The 25,754-nt window shown below is 40.1% G+C and overlaps 1 protein-coding gene across 7 annotated transcripts in view; it reads left to right on the top strand.

Annotated features, from left to right (window-relative positions):
* pcsk5b (proprotein convertase subtilisin/kexin type 5b) overlaps positions 1-23,494 on the top strand; it is a 70,652-nt gene extending 47,158 nt beyond the window's left edge. For 2 of the 7 annotated variants that reach the window (XM_079686240.1, XM_079686241.1), the window contains exons 21-37: positions 6,108-6,210; positions 6,602-6,738; positions 9,637-9,837; positions 11,840-11,908; positions 16,305-16,365; positions 16,538-16,683; positions 16,791-16,997; positions 17,261-17,344; positions 17,724-17,910; positions 17,995-18,209; positions 18,931-19,173; positions 19,264-19,497; positions 19,585-19,765; positions 19,851-20,068; positions 21,013-21,113; positions 21,294-21,507; positions 21,921-23,494. In XM_079686240.1, the coding sequence (XP_079542366.1) occupies positions 6,108-6,210; positions 6,602-6,738; positions 9,637-9,837; positions 11,840-11,908; positions 16,305-16,365; positions 16,538-16,683; positions 16,791-16,997; positions 17,261-17,344; positions 17,724-17,910; positions 17,995-18,209; positions 18,931-19,173; positions 19,264-19,497; positions 19,585-19,765; positions 19,851-20,068; positions 21,013-21,113; positions 21,294-21,507; positions 21,921-22,342 (3,023 nt within the window). In that variant the 3' untranslated portion in view covers positions 22,343-23,494. Of the gene's footprint in view, positions 1-836; positions 3,041-6,107; positions 6,211-6,601; positions 6,739-9,636; positions 9,838-11,839; positions 11,909-16,304; positions 16,366-16,537; positions 16,684-16,790; positions 16,998-17,260; positions 17,345-17,723; positions 17,911-17,994; positions 18,210-18,930; positions 19,174-19,263; positions 19,498-19,584; positions 19,766-19,850; positions 20,069-21,012; positions 21,114-21,293; positions 21,508-21,920 lie in introns of those variants that run through there. The other 5 variants (XM_079686242.1, XM_079686244.1, XM_079686243.1 and 2 more) reach the window with 3 other exon arrangements.
* Positions 23,495-25,754: the final 2,260 nt, after the last annotated feature.

The following is a 25,754-nucleotide window of genomic DNA, read 5'->3' on the forward strand; positions in this document are numbered from 1 at the left end:
CTTTATTGTAACACAAACTAACACTTCTCCCGTTATTTCCTGGTAAAGTCAGACTGCATAGGCTGAAACGTTTCTTGAGGCATTTACTTTCTCCTTCTTTATTTCGCTCAACTATTTCTTTCCCTTCTTTCATTTCCGAATAATGCATGTTTGGCTTACAGATCTTTAAGCGTAAATCTTCCTGCTTCTCACTAACTGGCTGAGGTGATGGTCTAATTATAAGGCTTCTGCTAAAGTGTGCGACTTGCAGCTCTAGTCATGACCTTTAACTTCAAATGAACCCATGGCCAGAAAGCTCTGAGGAGGAAAATGTCTTTACTGTGTGACCTTTGTGTTAATGATGAGTACTTAAAGTGCACACCCAGTCTGTTTCTGACCTTTCCAAACCAAAGCGGTATGTTTCAGTGCTGCTAATAAATGAAATAATTGGCTTTAAGCATTTAAAGACTGGTGGTCCACTTTAAGATTTCTTTATTACACAAGTTGTGAATTTAAAAAATCTTCAATTTGCTAATTTTGTGACGTTTGTTTTTTTTCTCTCTTTTTCTCTGTTGTTCTCCCAAATCCCAAATTTGATCATGTTTACCTCTCTCTCGACGTGGATACAATCACCCCGCTGGACAACAATACTTTTCCACCCGATGAACATCACCTGTGATTGGATGAACAAACTCTTCCTGTCACCTGACCAATCATACGGCTCTGCCTGCCATTCAACCATTTCTAATGGTTCTCCCCTGTGTGTTTTTTGTGTGTGTTTCCACATGCATTTGTATATGTGTGCGCATGTTTTCCCTCTACCTCCTTCTTATCTCTTCTTCCTGGTCTGGGGAAAGCAAATGAAGAATCTTGGGCGGAAGGTAGTTTCTGTGTGCTCGTTAAAAAGAACAATCTCTGCCAGAGGAAAGTGCTGCAGCAGCTGTGCTGCAGAACGTGTTCGCAGAAGGGCTGACGGGACGTACTCACTGGGCGTAAAGGGAGTGCAGGGGGGGCGTGGGGGCAAAGGGGGCACCCCTCCTTGTCAAACCCCCCTGCCCACTCATTCACAGTCACATAATTTATAAGAGAATCTGTGCCTCTTAAAGGGACTGCATCGGAGGTGCGATGGCAGGACTACAACAAACCTACCTTTTTCTGTACTGGGACACACACACGTGGTCAGGGTGTAAAATGACTGGGACTTATTTCAAGAACAAACGAGCAAATGAAAACAAAAGTGAAAACAAACAAAATAATAAAAGTGTCGGTATTTTGTGACCAAAGCATCGATGCCAAAATAATTGAACCTTCTATTTTTTGCCAGTGTAGGAAGCATAGCTTAAAACAGGAGCCACTTAGCGTCTGAATACATCTGTGTGCAGTTTTTTTGGCTCTTTTTTTCCTCCTATCTTTCCCGTGTTAACGGTAAACAGATGGGAAGTGAATATACAGTAGGAAAGGTTTTTCTGCCTGTAAATATATGTCAAAGAAAAAAAAAGAAGCTAACTCGGTAATGTGAATATAATGTCTGTATGGGCTGACTTTGGCTGTGTAGGAGTGGGAAGGCAAACACACACACACACACACACACACACATGAATATTTAGCTCACACATACTCTAATAAAGATGAACTCGGACACCACTTGAAATTCGATGCAACAATGTCACGTTAACCAAAATCACCACCTCATTTCGTTTATCTAAAATCATCAAACTGCCCACTGAAAAGTGTGTGTGTGTGTGTGTTTGTCTTTATTGGTATGCGCTAGTGAATGCCATTAATTCTTAATGTAAGCCCAGACAGCATTGATTCATTCCAGAGGTACTACAAGACGAGTCGATAGTCATTCCTTCCGGAGTTTTCTGCAGGGAAGGAAACGCTGCAGTGAGTTGTAATGCATTTGTGGTACGAGGGATGAACAGATGCCTATTTTTCACTCACGATGCAGATCCTGGATTCTTACATTTGCCCAAAACTGAGTATTGATGCCATCCATTACTGTGACAGAACAATTTGAAGCTCCATCATTACTTTGTTGTCACTGGATATAATAATTAAAATATAACTCGTATTTGTTACAGGGAACTGCAATTGTTTTATATGTCTGTTTGATTTCCCAGATGCCATATGTAACCCCCATTAAAGGGAATTTTGTCCAGAAGTAATATTTGATCTGTATCGGTGCATCCCCTACATGTTACTGTTCTCAAATAAAATAGAGTTTTAGAAGTTTCTACTATTCGTCATTCCATATAATGGCAATTCATATCAACGAGTATTGCTCTACACTTTCAACACAGAAGGTCAATGAACGGCACAGAAAAGATTCTGTCGTTACCATGTTTCATCTGCAGGTAAGGTCTCTGACACACAGACTGAGGTGCAAACCAGAGCTGTGACCGTTTTGCTCCATTATTTTAGAAATTGGATTTTGCGAAATGTTCAATATGGAAACACATTTGGCTTCAGTCAACCCACGAGAAATCTGAAAATAAACATTGAGTAAATCATTTTTTTTGTATTTACATTTTAACCGAAAGTGTACTGACGGGCATCGTGTGCCTGGAATGTTGAATCATATTGAGCTAAAAGTGTAGATGTGCTGAGGTCGTCTGTTTCCCTTCTGTCTGTCTCCGGACCTTACCTGGTGAAACTCAAAAGGTTATTCTGCTGGTGCTGGTTTCTAATAAAGAGCCGCAATTATAATGTTTAAGATTCTTATTCTATTTCTGTTGGTTTTCATACCCGCAGCTTGAGCAGTATTAGATGAATTGTTGTACTGTCAACTGGTTATGGTTCTTGATGATTTGTAATAAAGATTGATGACTCCCCTGTTTGGTTAACAAAAACTTATTCCTGGTCATTGTTTAAGATGACTTGAATTGACTTTAGATTGTGTGGTAGTAGAGGCACACACACACGCCCCTCGTATAAAAGCTGTTTTTATTGTGTACCTGTGACATATCTGTGACAATGCATTATTAATGTTACTCAAAGTCCTAGTTTTGAAAATCTTTTTTTTGTACTTAAGTGTTTTTATTAAAATGTTTAATCTGTTCATGTTTTTAGTTTTCATTGATTATGTTTCAGAGTTTTAATCGGTTTAAATCATCCTTAAGTATTTTTATTCAACCTCTCCCTTCCTTTTTTATTTTATTTTATAAATGACCATGAATGGTAATGTCATTATTGAAATTCCGATCAATGCCTTTAGAAACATTTCGTTTTTCAGCACTCAACTGGATTAATGAAATACAAGTTGCACATATAATGAAGTAGCAGGTGCTGCTGCTTCATTATAGGTGCAACACTTGAATGTAGCACTCAGATTTGTTAACCCTTTTCCAGTTTTTCTGCATTATCTTTTCTTTCAATACTGCAGCTTTTAATATCGTACAAATCATATTTTGAAGAAAGAACTCCAAGGCCAAAACCAGCCTTGTTTGAGGAAATGGATAACATCTTCCCAGAGTAATTGCAGTTTAACCCAAAATACATTTTTCAATGCTAGTCTTGATACACTTACAGTATATAGGATATACAAATACAACTGTGACCAGTATCTAGTACACCTTTTCCATGACAGAGTTTGTGTGGTAAACCCTAAATTATTGTTCTAATTTATTGGAATAATCCCTCACAGTTTTCTGGGATTCCTACCAGACTCAGTCATGTTTTTTTCCCCGTCCTTATTCTTTTTTTCTCATTTGTTAATTACTAAGTACACTTCTTGTCATGGCTTGAGTTTTCACCAGAGCTCATTTGGAGTCTCCAGGCATTTGAATCATGTGGGCAGCCATGAAAAATCTTAGTTCATCCTGCTGTAACTCCTGCGCAGGCTGCACTGTGGCTCCATGTTCATCAGTATGTCTTTTTTGTCCCATCCCTAAAGGAATTATTAGGTAATAATCCTGACATTCCCCTTGACCAAGGCATTGGGTTACTGAATAGTTACCATAGGTGAAATACTGAGGACAAATTACCTCAGGGGGATTAATCATGTCCAACTTAACTCGGGCCAAGTAGAAAGAACCCTTCCCTGTAGTAATAAATACTGTCAGATTCATGATGTGGTTAATATTCTCTTGACCACCTGGTGAATGTAGTTATGCTCTCACAGCGAGGTATCAGAAGGTGGAAGGGCCATGGAATTGGGATGCAGGGCCAGATGTGGTGGATGTCCGTGTGATGTCTGCCAGCAGATTGTTCTCGCCTGACAGAGTAGACTGTCAATGTCCTCCCAAGGTCAGCCCAGTCCATAACAGAGGGAAAGTTTTACTCCCCTGAGTGACAGGCTCTCTTTCTTCCCTACCATTCTTTTTCTGTTTGGCGGTGGGAGTCCAACGTGTCTGCTTTTGCCGAGTAGAGTTGTGCAGCTTTCCGTCCCTAGAGAATTTGGCTCCCCTGGGTGTTTGTGTGCGTGAGTGCGTGAGGGGGAGACAAACAGAAAGACAGGGAGAAAATGTGTATGTGTGAGGGAGAGTGACGGTGTTTATTCGGGGGCCGTTTGAATGGTTTCTGCAGAGCTCTACTGAATGGGAAGCCACCGCCTGTTGTGTTTGTACACAAAGAAGCTCTTTTGTTTTAAAAGGAACAATTGAGCTTTTCACAGAAAGCCAGAGAGCACAGACAACCTCGCTGCTGCCGTGAAGGATGCTCACACACACACACACACACACACACACACACACACACACACACACACACACACACACACACACACACATACACACACACACACATACATACATACACACACACACACATACATACACATATACATACATATACACAGCTCTTTCCTTATGCCTGTGTCACCTTTGTCTAATACAAAGATGGGATTTGGGACAATGTTTACTTCTCTTTTGTTTTGGCTCTTTTCAGTGTTGCCAGGTGTAAACTCAAGGTTGCCTTTTTGTTTGTAACTTTTTGCTCAATTCTTAAGCAACTTTAGACACAATAGCTTACCAACTTTCCATACTGTTTCGACAGAATATCAGCCTATGTGTTACATGGGGGGTTGTGATCGATCTTTGTGTATTCATGAGGCTGGGAAAAAAGATGATTTGGTAGAGAGGGTTTATTTATAATGTATGTGTCCGATAAGTATGCTTTTACTGCTGCGTACTGCACAATGACGATGACATATCTATAGAGTGATAGTGTTTTTGATAAATGTCAGTGACTCAACAATTGCTACGCCAGGTGTTTTCTGGCCCTCCTACAGTAGCTCCGTTATGCAACAAAAACGTTCAGACTTCTCCAAACCTACAAACGTTTTCTACATCCTCTACAGTGGAGGCTGTGGTCAGTGGGCTACAGGCCCATATCATTCTTGAATAAAACAAAAGCAAATTATACATTTTTAATCTCTATGATATAATAGATTATCTTTGCATATCTCCACAGGGATGGTTTAAATGTATGTTCACCTGAACCTCATCTCTTCAGAATTAAGAAAACATCTGATGCCCACACAGGGTTGAACCCATGCAGGAGCTTTCTGCTTTAAGGCAGCAGAATAACAAACTTAAAGCCACTATGTATATATATATATAGAAACATGTTTGTGTAACTGCATTCTGAAAATCCCTCATAATTTACATTTGTTTAAAAAGTCTTGAATTGTTTTGGGAATCTTTAGCTTCGCTCACAAGGATCAGATCTACATCATATCTCTGTTTACTGTAAAAACATTGCACTGTTAGAAAGAATGCTTACTGCTTCACGGACATTTTTAAATGATCTTTAATCATTTCATTCTCAGAGATGTTTTTGAACCTGTGAAGTGTATTTGCACACAGTATGAGAACAGGACAAGAAGAAGAATACAACAAAAGGAAATATATACCTGTCAGAATCCAGAGGATAATGAGCTAGACCTTCAATGAAACCAAAACAATAACAACTGACTGTTGCTTATAATTGCTGCACATCACAGCATCTCGAGTCGCTCCAGTAAAAAGAAAGAAGTGTGGAAGCGAACACATAACACAGCTGGTAAACAAATAATGACAATTTCTATAAGAAAACTGTGTGGATAGGTCTCTCTTGAAAAGATGGTTCTATAATTGTTGTACAAGAACTTGAGGCAGAATTTGTTCACAGTTGCTCTCCGTCTGTAGGACAGTACATGAGCACACATGGATCGTGCCACTTCTGTTCTGTGACCTGCCTGCAGTGCACGGGTCCGGAGAGAGAGGACTGCTCCAGCTGCCCTGCAACACGGTGACAACCTCTGACATACAAACACATATTAAAGAGAAGAAGTCTTATTTATCTTTTCAGTACAACGTAGGCTATTAGAGAAACCCCACCGGCACAGTGTTACGTACTGATTTTCCACCGGGAGATTTTTAAGTTGAATATCAGCTGATATTAGTGGTTATCAGTTCCTAGATATGGGTTAGAATAGGCCTGCTTCACCTAGTAGCAGATTAAAACAAAACCAATTGATAATGGCCATTTAATGGACTGATAACTGCGTTAAGACGTACCTACTATTTAGTGCTGCTTCTCATTTAAAACGGTTGCACCTAAATGATGTGTTTTATTTGACTCATTTCAGTGGCTGAGGCAGATTTTTCATGTTCATTGTTAACCTCCTTCCCTCCTTTAGGTTCTTCGATGATGGCAGCTGTGTGATCCGCTGCCAGCTGGGGCGTTATGCCATGGAGAGGCAGTGTCACCTCTGTCACCACACCTGCAAAGAGTGCTCTGACCAGGGTCCTGAACACTGCACCAGCTGCGACACAGGTACCTTACCTGGTCCAGAATTAAAAACACTATTTTTAAATGATGAAAGGCTCAGTCAACCAAAACACTGTGACGATTTTCCTTACACAGGATCAGTTAGTGCGGATTTAAAAAGATACGATATAAGATATTTGTAATGATAACCATATTATTCGTAAAACATCTATATACACATTACGTAAATCAGACTTAATGGTTGATAATTGCTTTGTAAACCTTGACATTATTTGCATGGCTATTGTAAAGTTGCAAATGATTATTATAACATCTTGTTCAATTATTAATAAATACATTGTAAAGCATCTATAAACATTATTTAGATAGATAAATCAAAATGTAATGGATATCGTCTCTTATCAGCTATAATACAATATATAATTTACACAAACTATTAAATTATACATCGAAATTATAGCATTTTCAGTAATAAGTTATCAATTAATAATGTGTTAATATAATGATAACTATCAACTCATTGTTCACAGTAACTATTTGACGGTAGTTAATATACAGCTTTACCAGCTTCATCTCTCAGGTTGCTTTTATCAGAAGGTGCACAGTGTTCAAAACGCATCCATCTAGCTGTAGCTGCATCCATCTAGCTGGAGCTGCATCCATCTAGTTGGAGCTGCAGTGTCAGTGAATCGTGCTTTTTCGTGACATCACATGGATCAAGCCTCGGCTCATTTATGCCAGACTCCACCAATCTATCCTCTGAAGGTAAATGAATCTAATTAAAGCTGTAATTCAGCCGAGGCCTGCTGATAGATGTGCTGAAAAGGGAAATCATTCATTTGTTCTTTGTATCCTCATACCGAGGTCACTGCACATCTCTCAGGGTGAAGCTTGGTTAAAAGACAAGCTGTGTTTAGATTTCACGTCAATTAATACATCCTCTCGCCTTCTGCTAAGATTTGTAATCCTGCTGAGGATGAAAATACCAAAAAAAGTTGTTCCTCAGTGGGAAAAAAAACGTTATTATAAAACCCGGATGATTAAAGGCTCACAGCTGTCGAAATATCAACTTTCAGCAGGTTGTAAAAACGGTGTTTATCACAGAGTCACAGACAGTGTTATGGCTGTCAGAGTGAATGTATTTACATTGGGGAGATTCTGTTACGCACACACTCACCTACACACCGCCAAGGAGGAGATTAACACCAGATTTCTCTCTCTCTCCCCCTCACGTGTGCACACACACTCTTAATTAGGCTGCAAGTTTGTCAGACTGTGTTTGCAAATGTGGTTCCATTTAATTGCAGGTCTGTCTGAGGCTCAATGAGACATAACAATAATAACATGAAGAAACCCTCCATCTGTCTCTCCCCGTGTCATTTCTCAAAGAAAACAACCACACACACACACACACACACACACACACACACACACACACACACACACACACACACACACACACACTTACACGCACACACACACACTTACACACACACACACACACACACACACACACACACACACACACACACACACACACACACACACACATACACATACACATACACATACACACACACACACGTGCACACACACGTTCACACACACACACACACACACACACACACACACACACACACACACACACACACACACACACACACACACACACATACACACACACACACACACACACACACACACACACACACACACGTTCACACACACATGCACACACACATGCATACACACACGCACGCATGCATGCACACACACACACACACACACACACACACACACACACACACACACACACACACACACACACACACACACACATTTGATACTGACCTTTGATAGTACTGGGAGTCTTACATTCCTCTGTCTCTAGAGGAGGGGAAGAATGAAATGACTGCGTTACAGAGAACAAGGGAAGAAGTGAGAACAAGAAAAGAGATAACGTACAGACATTTTAGTTTCATTTCTATGAAGCAAATGAATACTGTTATCGTGAGATAAACCACTGCTAAACAGTTGATATTGACATTAAAGTATCAGTCAAAATGTATTGAGTGTTCTTAATGTAGTTGGGGTTGTACTAATTTAAATTACCAGTAAGTCCTTTTAATATGTGCAATAACAAAAGCTTTTCAGCGTTCACACATTGAGACAGAATGTGTTTGACATTCTGAAATTAATATTTAAGTCGCTCACACTGTTGTTTATTTATCTCTTCCAAAATTCAAGTTGAGTCACAGAATCAGATTAATACGATTATAATTCATATTCATACATAAAACGTGCACTAAGGATAAGCAATAATGTCTATATTAATTTAATCTACTCTAAAAATAAAACACAGAAGAAGGAAAAAGAACATATTCAAGAGAGAAAAGTTCACACGAGCAATATGAAAACCCTGGATTCGGGATGTATAAACCTAAAGAAAAATAATTCGATTTCTTTTAAATCTAAGACTTAAGGGGACGTTTTAGAAATGTCAACGAGGGGAATTCAAGCCACTTTTATCCAGATACAGTACGTGGTTTTAAACTAAAAACACCAGTTTTATCGATTAAGTGGTATAGCATTTCTAACATAATGAATAGTGGTCGCTTATAAAATCATAATTATGTATGGCCTTTTTTTTTTGCTTCCATACTTAATTTCTACTGAGTTTTTTTCACATTGCCTCACTGTGAATATGTATTTTTTCAAAAAAGCTCATGTTTATATAATGTCTTTTTTTTAAAAAGGTTTACCTGCAGTAAAATGTGGCTGCTGTAACATTGCCAATCAAAGCTTATACAGTGAATAACAGACAACATGTGTATTAGTGGGGTGTTACTGTAATTGTATGTGTTAGAGTGCATGGCTGTCTGAGTATGTCTCATACCTGTCTCATTTGTTGTTGATTTCCTCTTCTATTTTTGCTCCCTCTAGATAAGTTTAATGTGGCCAGGTACCTCTTCCACAACCAGTGTCGGGATGTCTGTCCAGAGGGGTTCTTCCACTCACGATGGAGACGGTGTGAGGCTTGTCCCGCAGAGTGCATCATCTGTTTATCCGCAGATCACTGCCTCCACTGCGGCCCAGGACACCAGCTCAGAGACAGCAAGTGCGTCCCCTTGGAGTGCAGCGCAGGTGAGAGGGCCACACACTTTGTTTACTCTCTTTGACTAACTCAACTATGTACAGCAGAGTATTTAAGTAATGTTGTATTACACATTAAGTATGAAAAAGAATGCCAGTCACGTCAGTGGTATCCAACCTTCTCCCTTAAAGGTCACCTATTATTCAAAATGCACTTTTAGTTGTCTTACATACATAAATATGTGTCCCCGGGGTGTAAGGAGACTCTCAAAGTGTCAGAAAATACAACCATCTCTCTTTTCCTTCTTACCCACATCTCTAAAAACGGCGGTACAATGGAGCTGATCCAGATTTGCTGCGGTCATGACGACATTACAAAAAATGTGGGCTGGCTTTACACCCACGGCACTATCAGAAACGTTGCTGTATCAGAAACAATGCCCGACTGTTTTGGAAGTAACATGGTCTGTGTTTACATTAGCAAGCATCGCTAACGCTGTACTCGAGAGAGTATGTTTAAAAATGTACTCACCTGTTTAAAAATGTACTCACCTTTTGGTAAACCCGCAAGAGAGAAAGAGTTTGAGCTCCATACTGTTTCAGAAATAATGCTTGATGTGGCGTTTAAACACAGCAGCATTTAGCTGAGAATCCGGGTAGAATTCTCTTTCTACAGACCAAGAATCAGCATTTCTCTAACAGGGCTGAAATAGAGGGCATGGCTATGGGTGATCTGTATTTTTTTAATATATATATATGAGACCTATAATATATGCCTAAAAATAGTATAATAGGAGACCTTTAAGAGTAGGAAGTGAAGTGAGAGAGGAATGAATACATAAATAAAGGCCGACTGTAAAAAAGTTACACCTCTTAAGAACAAGCTTCGCGACCCCTGTAAATATTTTGCGACTCCTACTGCGAGTGGGAACCCAAGTTCAGCAATGTTGACTAAATAAAGATTTTGAGCATGATTTTAGCTTCTGCCACTATTCAGCACCATGAGCTGGGCCAAAGATAATCCCAGGGAACAAACATGCAGCACAGTGACCTCATTTTAAGAATTTAAGTATTCAAATTCAAATACAAAATATGCCGAAAGAAAACATGCCAACACCCAGGGCTCTTTGGACTTCTTTGAATTTGAGACATGGTAATATGTAGGGTTTTCCTTGCTTTTTTTAGGGGGGATTTTACGCTCCTCAGGATAACAGATAGTTTGTAACATTATAAGGATCAAGTTAAGCAATCTTCATTTATTACGTGATGTCGAATTTTTGAGCTAAATACAAAACAAAAGAAAATTCAAGATTTGACAAATACAGTTATTTGTTCAACAAAAGACCCTTTACTGAGTTGGTTTACTATCCACGGGCAGATTGTGAAAGTCAAACACACTTATCTCATCGTATGAGATCAAATATGAAGGCCAGCCAAGAAACGCTTTAAACAAGATGTTTCGTTTTGTTTTGAGATATTTCCGATAAAGAGGAGAGGTGAAGAGAGCTCCAGCTTCACAGCATTTAATGTGAGAGGAAGTTGAAGGTTAATGATGAAAGCTTGTGTGTGAGGATATAAAATGTATGATTGTCAGGAAGAGACTGAATTCTCCTCATATGTAGCAGGCAGGTCTCAACAGGCTTCACAGGCAGCTTTAACTCAGTATGCGTAATATATAACTACAGCTATTCATTTGGCAGTTTTGCTTTTCTCTCCTTGTTCTCTTCTCTTATGCAGAGCCATGACACCACATCGATATATGTGATATTATTATAACAAATAAACATTACAAAAATAAGCTCAAAGGTAAATAGATGGGAAAGTTATTCTGAATTAAGTCAAGCACCGTAAAATGGTAGCAAGATAACAATTAATGACTAAAGATGATGAGAAAGGTAACTGTGTTTTCCTGTATTGAGCAATTCACATGAACTCACGTACTTTTCACAAATGGACATATGCTGGGATTGGGACGAATTGGGATCAATTAAGTTCTATCTCATCTTATCTTATGCTATTTAATCATCATTATTTTCTTCTGTGCTTCCTTCAGGTCAGGTTGCAGATGCAGACGCAGAAGACTGTGTCCCCTGTGACGTGGGCTGCAAGCAGTGTGAACGCAGTAAGTAGACCTCCCCTCTTTCTCACTCCCCTCTTTCTCTCTTTGTAACTTTTTTCCCTTCATCATCAATCAGGTGTGGGACTAAACCAAATACACTATAGCTTCAGCAGCAGCTATACTGTATGCCACACCACAACATCTGGCAGACATAGTGACTGCCAGATGTTGTGTGTTTTCCCCATTTAAATACTTTGTATCTTAATCCTTAGGAGTGAGATACAGTTAGAGATAAGGGAAGATTGTTTACAGTACTAAATCTTTTTCACAGTGTAGTTGTCAGGTGGGCTGACTGCATTTAATAATGATGCTGCCACTGATCGTTGTTGCACCTCTCTCTTTGCTCCCTTTTTTTCAATGCAGATAAATCATCCTTATTGGACTTAAATAAGTCCTAACAACTGAGCTTGGTTATTAAAATACAATTTGTTTTGCAATTAATGAGCATTTTGTTTAATCTCATAAGCCTAATTTATTAAGGAAGTCATTTAGACAAACGAAAGACCATCTCTTACAGGTGCAGTGCACTTTTTGCAGGAGGAACACTACCAGAATATTTAAATCAGAGGTAGATGTTGCCGTTAATTATTTGTCCTTTCACTGCTGTTTCCTTCCACAATGTTAAATACATATCAAAATCAATATACAGCTAAACAGGATGCTGAAAGGCATCTAAAATGGTGCTGTGATTAAGATGCGTTGTTTTTTCTTGAAAGTGTGAAATGTGAAAACGTAAGTAAGTAAGTCAATCAGTATTAAATCACCATAAATTGAATTCCGTATGCTCTCTCACCTCACCCTGTCAGAACAAGCCACATGAAGACCAGAGCACTTCCTTTTCCCAGAAACTCTTACCGACATACCATAGAAAGTTGTTGTTGCGCTGAACTAGTCTGAGGTGGAGACGGGTTATTATGTCATTATGAATTCTGGGTGGAATATCTGCCTTCACTCTCACCCCCACCGCAGCCTCCCTGCCACCCACCCTCTCTTAGTGATCACAATTCTCCAAGCTGAACAAGTCAGTCAGCAGGTTAGAGATTTGCGATGGTTGGCCCTGTGACGTGATGCTGCGGGCTAAAGTGAAGAGGAAAACATGATGAAACAAATGAAACAAACATGTAGTGTCTGGAAGCTTATGAGTGCATGCTTATAATACAGTACGTCCTCACTCTGCATTTCTAAGCATGAAAGCCTGCAAAATGACTGTAAAGACATGTTTGGAATAAAGGCAGTTTTGGGTGCCACCCACATTTTGTGGGTCTAGTTTGCGGTTAGGATTAAAGTGTAGTTCTTTAATTACATTTTGGTTTACATATGGTTAAAATAAAGACATACAGCATTTTGTATTTATATAAAGTTTACCACTAAATGGTATCATCATCTTTTTAGGCATGGTTTTAGAGAAATGCAACACATTTTGGTTTCAATAAGGCACCAAAACCAATAAAACTAAAAACTCTATACGTTCTCTGAGGCCAAACATTTGCACAAGAGATTTGGCTTTTGATTATTTCTTGGGCGAAATACATATGAGGTTAGGTTGACACGTTTGTGAATGGGCTGTTTTGAGTTTGTAGTTTTCTTTACCAGCAGCCCCCTCCTCAGCCCTTCATCCCCTCAAATATCTTCAGGGTTTCTTTTTAAATCATCATCAGTTATTACCCATCCTCCTTAAACATTAGAGGGGAGCTTTCCTTCAAATGAACAGATTCATAAAGAGGGTGTCATGAGCTTATCAGATTGTAAAGCACCTTGCAATTTTGATATTGGCTACATCAAATAAATTGGCTTGACTTGGCATTGAGTAACTTAGAGAACTGCACTCATGCACTTGCCTAATACCCCAACCGTAAACCCCAGGCTGCTAAATACAACAGAATAGTTTTTATCTGAAATAAAGACCATCATTATCGATGCCCTCCTGTCACATGGCTCCATATCTTCCGCTGCAGGTTTGTGTGCTCTTCAGAGTTCATCTTTTCTCTGAACTTTACCAATCCTCTTCTCTGGGTTTCTTTGCCCTTACTTCTTTTATTCCTTAAAGGTGACCTATCATGCAAAATGCACTTTTGTACGTCTTTCATACATGAATATGTGTCCCCGGTGTTCCAGGGAACTCACCAAGTGTCAGAAAACACAACCCTCTCTCTTTCCCTCCATACCCAACTCTCTTAAAAAGGGGCTGCAACGGATCTGATACAGACTGATCCAGATTTGAACACTTCTATGACGTCACAAAAGTGGCGCTACGGCTATTGGGCCAACTCCACCAATCAGGAGGAGACAGCCACGGACATTGCCGTTGGAAAGCGCTGGAGACGCTGTAGTACATATGCCAGGCCTGTAGATGGTGCTGTTCTCACAGAATCAGCCCATGCAAAGACAGTGTTAAATTGAGCGAAATGAGGAATGGCTAAAATGCATGATCTGTTTGGTATTTTGAAAAATAAAAAGTATAAATAGGCCTTGTATAGGTATGGTCCTACACAATATTATTCAAATATAGCATGATAGGTCCACTTTAACTTACAACAGCTCAATATGCTTTTTTTTTATTGATGAGGTAGTGTTCAAGACAAGATGATACGCATCCTGTGAAATGCAGCGTGATTTGTTGACTATATGTCTTTGTATCTGTATTAGTCATATTAATCCTCAGTTTAAAAAGATAGTCTTCGTTCTGGTTCTGTACTCTTTCTGCTCAGAGGCCGTCGGCATGCTGAAGCTCATCCCACCTCCAGCTCTCAGCGGTGCGGCTCATATCAGTGTTTGACAAAATCTGCCTTTCTCCTGAATGTTTTGCTTCACTACATTCTCACAATGCTTCTGTTATCCTCATCAGCAATCAACTCATCAAACACTTCCTGATAAACACACGTTCTCACAAAGAAGCAATGATTTGTGATAGTTATATGGCGTTCATCCATTCCCACTCCTGACTGTGTAGCACTTCATATTTCTGACACTGGGTGCAAATCACCTAAATGTGTGATTGTATGCATATTCATGTACATCATATTATGTGAAAGCCCCAGATGTAGCTTGTGAGTGCATGTTGACTAAATGTGTGTGTGAGAGCTTGCACATTCCACAAGTGCATACTCCAGGATGTGTATGCCAGTTTAAATTCTGCTGAAATCCCCCCCTCCCCTGGCTTTCACAGTTAATATTTATGCAGGAGCTATTTTCTCGCTTCACATAGACACAGCCTGGAGGCATGATTTCCGGCTCCACTGTCCCTCCCACCTTTCCTTTGTCCCAATCTCTCTCTGTATGAGTAATTGCTTTCGCAGGTAGTGGCTTGTCGACTGCATTGAAGTGCAAACCAGTGCAGTGTTAAGTTATAGGTGCTGGAAGAAGACAGAGAGAGGAATGGGGTGTGGGGGTCGATGGAGGCTTTTCTGGAGAGGCTTTTCTGGAGAGCATGAATGTCCCTAGGGAAAGTCTGGAGAAGGGGCTTTTTTTAGTAGTTATTTCCACCTCTCTCTCTCTCTCTCTCTCTCTCTCTCTCTGTCTTTCTCTATCTCGGCTCCTGTCTGATCCTATCTTTCTCTTCCTCTTGCCCCCCTTCTCGCACCCAAAGTCCTTGGAGATGTTTTGACATCTTTGGACTATTGGATGACAAGGTGGCGCTTCCTCAGTTAGCAGCTGGATGATTTTGATTGACAGCAGGAATTCATTATTCTGAAGGAAAATGAACTTCCTCCCTTGGTGTGTACCAAAACAGCCCCTCAAAAACACCTGGATTACTTATTTATATCCCTTGCATAGGTTTTCAACTCTACAATCACAGAAAACGACAACACCAACAGCAAATATGCAACTGTTTTACATAACACTTCACTCACTTTATTTGAGTTGCATACACCCACACCCACACACAGACACAACCCAAACACACACAGTACAACAGAGCATCTGCCTTCTGACTTTTTCGTATATGAGAGAAACTACCAGTCATTATTGATGTAAACTAAAACTCTTTGACTTTTACTTAAGTTTGACCACTTCCATGTTATATTTATTTGCTAGTTCATCATTGATCACATTCACAAGGATCATTGATCCAGGAGTGTCACTCAACTCTAAAGAATCTCAACACATGTATTGTGTGTTGTCAGAGTGCCTCCTGCTGGTGTTTAAGGAAACAGTTTTTTTTAAACAGAAACAGCCATGCTGCCTTCGCTGCAGGTAGATGAGATTAATTATGGAGAGAACGTTTTGTAAGTGCAAACAGTGTGAAAGACAACTTTTTATATCTGATTTGAGCAGAAGCTACAACAACTGATATACGGCTGATACTTTAGGCTCTCTTTTGACCTGCCTTTAAGTCCAGAAATCACACAATGCTTGATCTGTTGTTAATCATTCATTTCATTTCTGCTCTTCACCACAGAGGTTTCAAAAGACGAGGCACGGGAGACTGTGTGCCTTAAATGTGAAGATGGTTACTACCAGTAAGTCTCCTAGATTGAGAGTTTCTTTGCACTCACATATTCATATGTTCTCATATTAATTGGCTAATATCTTCTGTCTGTCTGTCTGTCTGTCTGTCTGTCTGTCTGTCTGTCTGTCTGTCTGTCTGTCTGTCTGTCTGTCTGTCTGTCTGTCTGTCTGTCTGTCTATCAGGTTAGGCTCAGACTGTCATCAGTCCTGTCCAGATCGGACCTACAGTGAGAAGGACAGCATGGTGTGTGCTCCGTGTGAAGACAAACAGTGTGTGATCTGTGACCCGTCTCTGTGCTACTGGTGTGAAGAGGGATTCTACGTCTCTGGTAAAATGTCTCAACTATTTACAATTTCGGTTTATGCTGTGAATATCAGCTGGAGATATTTCTTGGTAAACTGTGATTTGCATCGGATTTTAATCCGTGTTCCTCAGACGACAAGTGTGTGGATCACTGTAAGGAAGGTTTCTATGTGGATGAGGAGAGCCGGGAATGTGAGCCTTGTCACCGCGCCTGTCGTACCTGCGGAGGGCCACAGTATGACGACTGTGACTCCTGCGAGGAGGAACTCACCCTGATGAACGGGGAGTGTTTAGAGAGCCGACAGCTGGCTTCCTGTCCAGAGAAACAGTTCAGAAACAGTACGGAACATTTGTATTTATCTCAGCATGCTACTAAACATTAGCTACTTGTCTTTACATGTATTTGTAAACTGTAACCAGACCAGACTTAAAAGAAAAGTACTAATGTCAACTACTGAAGCATGTGTCATTAGGGTAGCCAATAATACCTCATTTATTCTAGCTTTCATCCCATGGTGGGGTCCTCCCCTCTCATTACTTTCTCTATTCCATGTCAATCATGTCTACATATGTCCTGGTTTCTGTTTGCTGTTAACCATCAGGTCAGGGCGAATGTGAGGTGTGCCACTCCTCCTGTAAGACGTGCTCTGCTGAGGGGAAGAAGGACTGCAACAGCTGCTACTCAGGTACAATCTTTCTGTCAGTATGCAACAAGACTGAGCCTCTGAAAATATAAAATGTTTACTCGGCTTGTCTTCTATGTTTTCACACAGAACTTTGCGATTTTCTTTCGCTGTCAATAAGCATTAAAAGGATACTACCCTAAATGTCAGATTTTAATGAAGTATATAACAACAAAAAATACCTAAAATGTTTGTATTAAAATATGTACAGTTTGTTTTGAATATTAATAATCACATGTGTGCTGAAAACAATATGATTGCTTGAAACGTACAGTATAACACAGTGATGTGAATAGTGTAGAGTTATGTTTTTTGTTGTATGCTTTTGACCACAGACAGTCTTTTCTTGTACCACTTGTGTGATTTTTCCTTCTGTCCTCAGGTAGTTTTTTGACTCCTAATCAGACCTGCGTGTCCCGCTGTCCAGCTGGCACGTTTTCCAACAAGGCGTCCAGCCAGTGTGAAGACTGTGTGACAGGCTGTTTCTCGTGCCAGGACGACAAGCACTGCCAGCGCTGCCGCAGGGGGCTTTTCCTCCAGGACGAAGCGTGTGTGTTGAGTTGTCAGAGGTGCATGCCCTGTTCTCACATTTCTGGGCTTACACACAATCCAAATACATCAATGTTACAATATTCTTTCCTGTTTCTGTTTAGAGGGTTTCCTCAAGATGCTGTGTGCTGGCCGTGTGCCACAGAGTGTGCGTCCTGCAGGGGGAACTCCTCTCACTGTCTGAGCTGTGAGGAACACTTCTTGCTGCTGGAGCACTCATGCAGGTCTCACTGTCTCGAGGGATATTACGCCACCGAGACAGAATGCTATCGCTGTCCAGCTCAGTGTACAGAGTGCAATCAAGATGGCCTGTGTAACAGTAAGTAAGATGAGGGGAGAATTTGAAGGGGGAGAAAAGGAAGATGTGGAGAAGAGAATTAAAGAGGGGTGCTGTTTTGAAAGGTGACATAGGAGACTAGGAGGAGAGGGAAGATGAAGAGAAAATGCAGAGAGCTCCTTCTCTGCTCGCTGGACTGCACATATTTCAGCCATGAAGCTTAGATGTGAAAGGTGAAGAGTACAGGACATAGAGAAAATCACATGACAAGAAGGTAGTGGAATACAGGAGAGAAGAGAAAAGATTATTATAGGAAAGATAAAACAGACAAAACCAACATCAGTCAGGATCCGAGTAGTTTTAATAATAGCATCTTTGAATAAGATAAAATAAAATGTACCTTCATTAATCCCCGTGGGGAGATTCAGGAGCTTTAACAGCCACAGAGTGAGAGCGAACGTACAGTATTCACAAAAGATCATTACAATTAAAGATAAAATGTAATTCAAAATTCAAAAATGATATATATACATATCCGAGTCCGGATTGTTAAATATATTTACATGTGATGAGATTGTTTATTAGAGCATGAGGCCTTCCCTGAGGTGGTTCATTCATGTCGACTCATTATAGGTCATAATGTCCAGTTTGAAATATTAATAATTTTTTTGTCACCGGACCATATTTTTCTATCATTGTTTTACATCAATACCAACAACACGGCTTCTTCCACTTCTTATTTCTCTTTCTCTCTCTCTCCCAGAATGTGCCAAGTACTACTTCCTGCATAAGGATAAGTGTGAGGATGATTGTCCCAATGGCTTCTTTGCCAGCGAGGTGTCACAGGAGTGTATACGTTGCCATGCCGATTGTGCCTCTTGTGACGGACCGGATTTTGATGACTGTGATGTGTGCATCAACCCGAAAGCCGTGCGCCACAACGGAGAGTGTCGGGTTAATTGTCCAGACAACACTTACTATGATGCCACTACCAATGAATGCAGAGGTAGGGACGTTGGAAATGTTTTTAATAATGCTAAATAGATGAAAATACTACTCTATTCAATTAAAGATATATAGCTCTCCTTCTCCCCAGATTGTGACAGGTCATGTCTGACCTGCTCAGGCCATGAGCCTTCATCCTGCCTCAGCTGCAAAACCAACATGATGAAAGATGCCAGCGGACACTGTGTGGGGTTCATGCAGTGCCCTCTGACCTCATACCTGGACCATAAAAAGGAGTGCCAAAAGTGTCACAAACTGTGTCACCGCTGTTCAGGGCCGGACAATAACCACTGCCTCAGCTGCAGCGAGACACACTTCCTCCTGAGTAAGTAGTTTCAATGATAAATGTTATGCTTGTTGTCCAGCAAAGGGGATCTTCTCCTTCTTAAAATGTTAACTTTGTGTCCATCAGACAACACGTGTGTGCAGGACTGTCCTGTGGGTTACTATGCAGAGGATAGGGACGAACGTGTGTGTGAGCGCTGCCACTTCAGCTGCAAGTCCTGTGTGGGCCGTCACAGTTTGCAGTGCAACGACTGTAAATCTGGATTCTTCAAGCAGGGCAGCAACTGCGTGGAAACATGCTCAGAGAGGTTAGAAGAACAAACTGAAATACAGAGTCCTTTTAAAATGTTCCTTTAAATAACATCATCAACAGATTCCTTCTCTCCTTTTCAGTCACTTTGGCAACACCACCACCATGGCTTGTGAGCGATGTGACCCCTCGTGTACCCAGTGTTGGGGTCGTGGAAACAGAAACTGTCTGGACTGTCGGGAAGGCTACGTCTACCTGAGGCAGTTCGGGCAGTGCCTGAAGAGCTGCCCTTTAAACTACTACCAACACCGCCGGTCTAAAACCTGTCACAAGTGTCACCCCACCTGCAAGACCTGCAGCGGTAAAGGAAGCCTGTCTTGGCCTGTTTCTGCCATGTGTTTTTTTTCTCTTTCGGTATCTTTTTTTATCCTCAGAAACACGGAGAACACAATGTTACACTGTACACATAATATTTATTTACATTATTCCACCTTAATTATTTCCACCATCCAGTTCCCACTGCCAAAACACAGGACAATTCACAGACGACCAATAATAGTAACAAACTAAATCAATGAAATGCAGGAGGGTATTTGGGAAAGAAAAGGAGAAAATATATTCGAGGAATCAATAGATTGAGTCTTTCATTTATAAACTATTGTTCTGTTGGACCCCAAATGGATTTTACTTTCTCAGGATACCCCCCAATGGAAAGATTTTCTCCAATTTTGAATTTACACCAGGTTCTGCATAGAGAAAAGTTGGGGGATGTGGTGATTCCTACAGTACGTGCCAAAAGATAAAACAATTATGTTTATTTTTTAAATTCTATCTCTGTCCCCCTGAACACCAAAGATGCAGATCCCTGCACATTATAGATCAGGAAAGTCTATTCAACTTTGAATGTTGTATCCCAGTAACTTGTTACTAACAATCTGCTGGTTAATTGCAGCTATTCATTTGAGTCTCAAATGTTTGGAGTGAGGATAATTTCAGTGATGCAGTACAGCCACTGTGTTCTTGTGTGTGATAATTGAGCATTAATTGTTGTGAAGAAGTTTCCTAAACCCCTAACAGCCAGGACACACCGGAACAATTTCTTTGGTATAATATGTGTTATCAGAATAAATGTCTTATCTATCACATTTTCCCCTGAAGCTATACTGATGTCAGCTGCTCCTTTTTATATGCTTTTTTAATCTGAAAATTCCCGTTCAACCATGTGAGAACATTAGACAGTATTTCCTGTTGTGTGATCCCTCTCTAACTTTCTAACTCTCTCTCTCTGTGTCCCTCTCCTTCCAGATGAGGGTGCTCTTGCCTGTCAGTCCTGCTATGAAGGCTACACGTTTATGGGAGGCATCTGTGCATCCCAGTGTCTTTTAGGCTTCTACGTTGCTCCACAGGTGACAGCAGCGTGACTGTTATATCATATAATGTTTGTTATTTATTATTCAGCTAACCATCACAATAGCCTGAGAATAAAGTGATAGCTGCAGTTTACACAAGGCTGCTTTGTACTGTAAGTCATGAAGCATTAGTAAGAGATTAAATGAAAATGACTCAGATTTCATATGTTGCTCTAGGCGGGGTCTGATCCCACGAGCAATGAGCCAAACTGCCAGGCATGTGACCCATCCTGCCTGGACTGCCGTGGTCCCGGCGCGTGGAGCTGCACAGTGTGTCCCGCACTCCAGATCCTGTCTGAAGATGGCCGCTGCTTGTCCTGCTGTGGAAATGAGACCCACCATGACAACAAACCAATACCCCGGGAGTGCTGTGACTGCAAGGCCTCACAAGGTAAACACGAACGTTCCAACAAAACACACACAGATCCAAACTGTGTTGAGTCTTGTTCCTGGAATATAGTTAGCGTGTGTGTGTGCGTCATCAGTCACATTATATCAGGGCATCTGTAATTTGAAATGGTTACCCTGTATAATTCATGTAATTGGTGACCTTCCCACTGTGTAAACACGAGTTGTATCTTCCTGCCTAACAGGGGTTTCCTGTATTTGATAATCATGGAAAATATGTTCCTATTTGAAGTAATCTCCCCAGCTCTTTTGGCCTCTAGCAATCACAAACAACCCTGCATTCCAGCAAAACAAGAGCAAACACACTCGTGCTAGAGAGGGATTCATCAAAAACACATACCCAGTATACAAATCCCATTTGTAACCTAATTGTGTGCTTCATCTCCTTCTTCTCAGTGGAGTGCATCAAGGGTGTCAACTTTGTTTTGAAGGAAGCAGAAGAGTTAGAGGCTCAGGGCAGCACTGCCAAACTCTTTGTCACTGTCTGTGTTCTTATTATCCTCTCTGTGGGCGGAGGGGTCTTCCTCTTCCTCAACGCACGATCTAAAACACTCGCCATCATACCCAAAACCAAAGCTGGAGGCTATGAGAAACTGGACACCCAAGTAGGCATTGCCTCACAACCCACCACCTCTTCCTATGGGGAGTACAATGACCGAATCGTTGAATGCGAGGGTGACGAGGAAGAAAACGAAGATGATGAGGATATTGTGTACATGGGACAAGATGGGACAGTGTACCGGAAGTTCAAGTACGGACTCTTGGATGAAGATGAGATTGAGTTAGAGTATGATGATGAGAGCTACCAATACAAATGAAAAGAGGACACAAAAGACTGGAGAGAAGTGGCTCCTCCTTTAAATCGTTTTTCACCATGCCTGTATTTAATTATTTTTTTTTAAAGTTGGAAATCTTCATATGACGTTAGCTCAATCAGCAGTAAGAGGAGACGTGGTTGAGGGAGGGTTACAAGCGCACATCAATGCTTTTCAATAGCTTTACATTTCAAAGACATTTAAGTTATACTAGCTGTTTACCAATGAATATGGGACATAATAAAACATGTATAATGACTGAAACTGAAATTCTATCTAATCAACATAATTCAACCTAATGATTTGATTGGAAAGAGGAATTCGATTTATTTTTCAGAACTTCAGGCGTGCTGACAATCTTATTCATTTCATGCTTTTGTTTACATTTTTTTTTTTGAATAAATAATTGTATTTGAAGAAAATATTGTATATGTACACAATAGTTATTGTCCGTTAATATTGCTTAATATTAAGACAACCTTTCTCAATTATACATTCAAATTAGTAAAAATGTGCAGAGCTAGATTTAAATAAACAAAACTTTGATTTTTGAAAGATAAAACGTCACACATTATTTCTTCATTACAAATGTTAGTCTATGTTATTAACAACACAGTTTACTTGGGAACATAAATGTGAAATACGTTATCTAGTTTAAAGCTTTCATTGAGTCACAGTTGTAACTTTAGAGTTGTTGTTTGATTTTGTAACCTGGAATGTGTATCGCACTGCAGGAGGCAGCTCATAATTCAAAGAAAACTTTCCACAAAAGCACCATTTGATCTGTAACCTTGCACTGTTTGGATGGGTTCAGGTTAGTTTACAAAGAGAGCAAACACTTTCTCAGGGGTTTTTATCTTGTTTAGGCCTCAGTCAATCCTGGCATCTGCTTGTCTGTGTGTGCTTCCAGATTACTGCTAAAAACATGGAAGAAGCTTGCAGTAGAAATTATTTTTGCAGGACTTTTCCCTCAAAGATATTTTAGCTTAGGTTTGTGCATTTGCCTTTAATGGCTGTCTCCCTGAGATAATAACAGGTCTTCATCTCACCCACCCACCCAGTGTGTGAAGAGTAAATAACTAGGATTATTTCTCTGTGCTTGGTTGAGGTGAAATGTGAATTGTTCTTTCATAATAAAGTTGGATTTTAAGTTTGGTTAAGAGTGTGCATTTTCATTATATTGTCTGCTGTTGTACAGAGGTGAGTTCAGGTGCATGCAGTTAGCTGTTCCCTTTTATGGTTGAGCTTAGTACACTAATACGGTTGCATTTGAGCCTTGGTCCTTATTAAACTGGTTCCTTATCTGTGTCACATGTCACATGGGGGTTTTATCAGATCACATTTCCATTGTTGTCTATTTAATGTTAAGAACTGTATTCTCACACAAACCTAAAATGAAGGCACTCAAGTTATAAGTCTTAACGTGTTACCAAAAGACAGATTGTAAGTTTCCAAGTTGTGATCTAATTCATAAGCTTCATGATCAACCTTCATGGCTTTTGGTACTATGACCTTTATTCTAAGCAGGTTGAGTCCAGAGTCTTATCTGATACCAGACTAACAAATAGACACAACGTTGACTCAGGAACATCTGCCACGGTACCTCCCTCCCCATTGAGTGTTTTACGTTGGCAATGGCCTTCATTTCTTGAGCCATAACATGTTAAATGCTTTGGACTGAAATGTCAGTAAAAACAGTAAAAGGGAAACTTGAAGAATCAGCTCTTAAATGAAATTACAGGAACATATGTTTTACTGTAAACACCAACTTCCTTTTAGCTTGTGCTGTAACTATCACATTTCTACAAACGGGACCCTTAAGGAGTCGAAGGACTTGCTTATCTTCTAGTTTTTTAATACACAGTAGTTTAAAGAGGGAGCAGCAGGGGAGAATATAAATATAGGGGGGTTGTATATTGTATATTTTGTATTAAATTGTTCAAATACAACTAAATCTGTGGATAAGAAGAAATTAGCAGCATTTAGCTGGGCATTAGGCAATGGTGTCAGTCATATCATTATGACTTGGCTGCCAAAACAACAAATGCAGTATGCAAGAACACACAGTACCCCTGGCGCATGTGTACTAACTAGAGCAGTGGTTCTCAACTGGTCAGACCTCGGGACCCACTTTTTACTTGGTCAATACATCGCGACCCAATATTTTGAAGCAATCAAATCTATTCAACAAAAAATCGTGCTGTAATATATACGCTTTTCAGCATACAATATTAATAAAAGCGAAGTACAGTGCATATATCCCTTATATCCCTTCACAGAACTAAAGTATGCTTTTAAAAAAGGTTTAATGAGATGATGGAATCAAAGCTGAACTGTATAAAAAGGCACACATGCTGAAAACCCAACCCCAGCAGGGGTCTGGGGGGATTCTCCCCCAGGAGATTTTTAGAAATACTAACATAAATTATGCATTCTGGTACACTCTGAGAAGAAAATAAATACATCTATTACTACCCGACATATTAATAATAATTTATGCCATTGTTTGGTTTTCACTTTGTTCTGACATCTTGCTGAGAGAAGAGCAAAGAGGACTTACTTTAAATTGTGACTAAGGGTAGATAGCCCCCATTGTTCTGTGACCTGTCAATCATCAAACCCGGGGTCATATTTCATTATGTGTTCATTTCTATCTGAAGTTCTACCCATGGATGTATAAAGAAGAGTTCTACCGCAAAGTTATTCTCCGTGGGGACTTCCGGCAACAATCTTGATTCTCATTGGCCAGAAGACTCGAGAAAACATCAGCAAAGATGTTTTATTGAGAAGATATGGAAGTCTTCCTACAATTTTTGTTGTAAAAATGTAAACAACAATGCAGTTCATAGCTTTGACATTACCTGTTATGAACAATAATATTGCCTATAGTTTTGTGGTAACGTTCACAGGTTAGAGTTAGGCTAGCAACTCACAGCAGCAGTATGCCTACACTATTGTCATTAGTGGCGTGAACGTTACCACAAAACTATAGGCATATATATTATAGTTCATAACAGGTCATGTCTAAGCTATGAACTGCATTGTTGTAGTTTAGCTGCAATATAGGCTATAGGCTATATGTAACATCTAACATTTACAAAAGTCACCTGTAATAGTCACCTTATTTAGGACTACATGCCGTTTGCATGGTGGAGAGCAGCAAGGTGATGAAGACAGCGCCACTTCAGCGCATCTCATAATTATGACTTTTTATCTCATTGTTTCGACTTTCTTATCTCATAATTATGACTTTTTATCTCATTAATTCGACTTTCTTATCCCATAATTATGACTTTTTAGGGGGATTTTATTTTTTTCAAGTGGCGGAAATGGGCTTCCATAAGATGATCACTACGTGACAGAATTTTTTCAAAACCGTATATGGTCTCCGGGGTACTTTCAGTCCAACGCCTAT

This window comes from Notothenia rossii, assembly GCF_949606895.1.
Source record: "Notothenia rossii genome assembly, chromosome: 6".
NCBI classification, from domain to species: Eukaryota; Metazoa; Chordata; class Actinopteri; order Perciformes; family Nototheniidae; genus Notothenia; species Notothenia rossii.